Raw genomic sequence first — 1286 nt, forward strand, 5'->3', positions numbered from 1 at the left:
CTCTCGACACACACACACACACACACACACACACACACACACACAACACACACAACACACACCAGCACTCGCCCAGCTCCCCTCTGCATCAGGCCGAGTGGGCTCTGGCTACCCGTCCTGACCCCAGGCTCATAGGAGTGTGTGCATCTGTGCGTATGCGTGTGTGTGCGTATGTACGTGTGTGGGTATGCACGTGTGTGTGTGTGTGTGTGTGTGCAAATGTGCATGCACTTACCAGGAACCATGGGCTTGCAGGGCTGGCAGCGGCGGTATGTGTAGGTTAGGGTGGCACCGAGCACGAGTGGAACCACCAGGCCCGCCAGGAGCACCTGGACCCAGAACACTGAGGGAGCAGTTGGTGGGTGCCGGGTGGTAGCCACCCCCAGGCTCTCCTCGGCCCTTCCCAGCTCTCCTTCTGTGTCCCCAGTGTGCCACCTACTCTGCCTCCAGCCGCAGGCAGCCGCGCAGGGCTCAGGACAGCTCCAGAGGGTGCTCCTGCGGGGGGGGGGCGGGGCGGGCAGGGAGTGAGGACCCACCCAGTGGGCTGTCCAGGCTGCCTGACCTCTCCATCCCTTCCAGGCCTCTTCCCCAGGAGCCTCGCTCTACCCAAGAATGTTCCCGAAGGACTGCTGAAACACCCGTGTCCCCAGTAAACTATATCAACAACGAGGATTTATCGAGCTGCTTCTAGGCCCGATTGAGGGCCACTAGAAGGCCAGCTCCATAGGACCGGGACCGCCTGTTGTGCTCCCTGGTGTACCCCAGCACCTGGAAGGGGGTCTGGAGATGGGAGGTGCTCTGGGGGGGAACCCACTAACGCCCCCAGGTTCAGATGGGGACGCCACACATCGGAGTGAAGTCGCTTGCCCAACAGCCTCCAGGGAACCAGGGGCGGGTCCTGAGTCTCAGCCCAAGCTTTGAAACCACATCAAAGCCCCTCTCTGTACGCGCCAAATCCTCTTCCTCACGCACAGCTGCAAGGCCATCCGCAGGGCCCTTATTTGCCTGGCACAGGTGAATCCACGTCTCCCTTTCCATGTCTGCCTGGAGGAGGGCCCACCCACCACCGGGCCAAGCCCCCTCCTCCCTGCCCCTGGCCCCACTCTGCTCCCCGCTCCCCTCCCCCTGCCCAGGGCAGCCAGGAAGTTACGTGGGGCAGGACACACAGCTGTTGCCATGTTCATAGAAGCCAGGCAGGCAGGCGCCACATTCAGTGTCTCTGCTGGAACCTGCAGACCAAGATACGGGGTGGGTCAGGATGGGAGAGAGGGAGGCGGTGGGGGGGT

The 1286-nt window shown here is 62.6% G+C and overlaps 1 protein-coding gene across 4 annotated transcripts in view; it reads right to left on the reverse strand.

Annotated features, from left to right (window-relative positions):
* TNFRSF25 (tumor necrosis factor receptor superfamily, member 25) overlaps window positions 1-1286 on the reverse strand; it is a 6189-nt gene that overhangs the window by 1081 nt on the left and 3822 nt on the right. The window contains exons 4-6 of one of the 4 annotated variants that reach the window (XM_014546175.1): window positions 1151-1233; window positions 440-495; window positions 236-343 (exon numbers count right to left, since the gene is read on the reverse strand). In XM_014546175.1, the coding sequence (XP_014401661.1) occupies window positions 236-343; window positions 440-495; window positions 1151-1233 (247 nt within the window). Of the gene's footprint in view, window positions 1-235; window positions 496-1146; window positions 1234-1286 lie in introns of those variants that run through there. The other 3 variants (XM_014546174.1, XM_014546173.1, XM_014546176.1) reach the window with 3 other exon arrangements.

The sequence above is a fragment of the Myotis brandtii genome, unplaced genomic scaffold (genome assembly GCF_000412655.1).
Source record: "Myotis brandtii unplaced genomic scaffold, ASM41265v1 scaffold434, whole genome shotgun sequence".
NCBI lineage: Eukaryota > Metazoa > Chordata > Mammalia > Chiroptera > Vespertilionidae > Myotis > Myotis brandtii.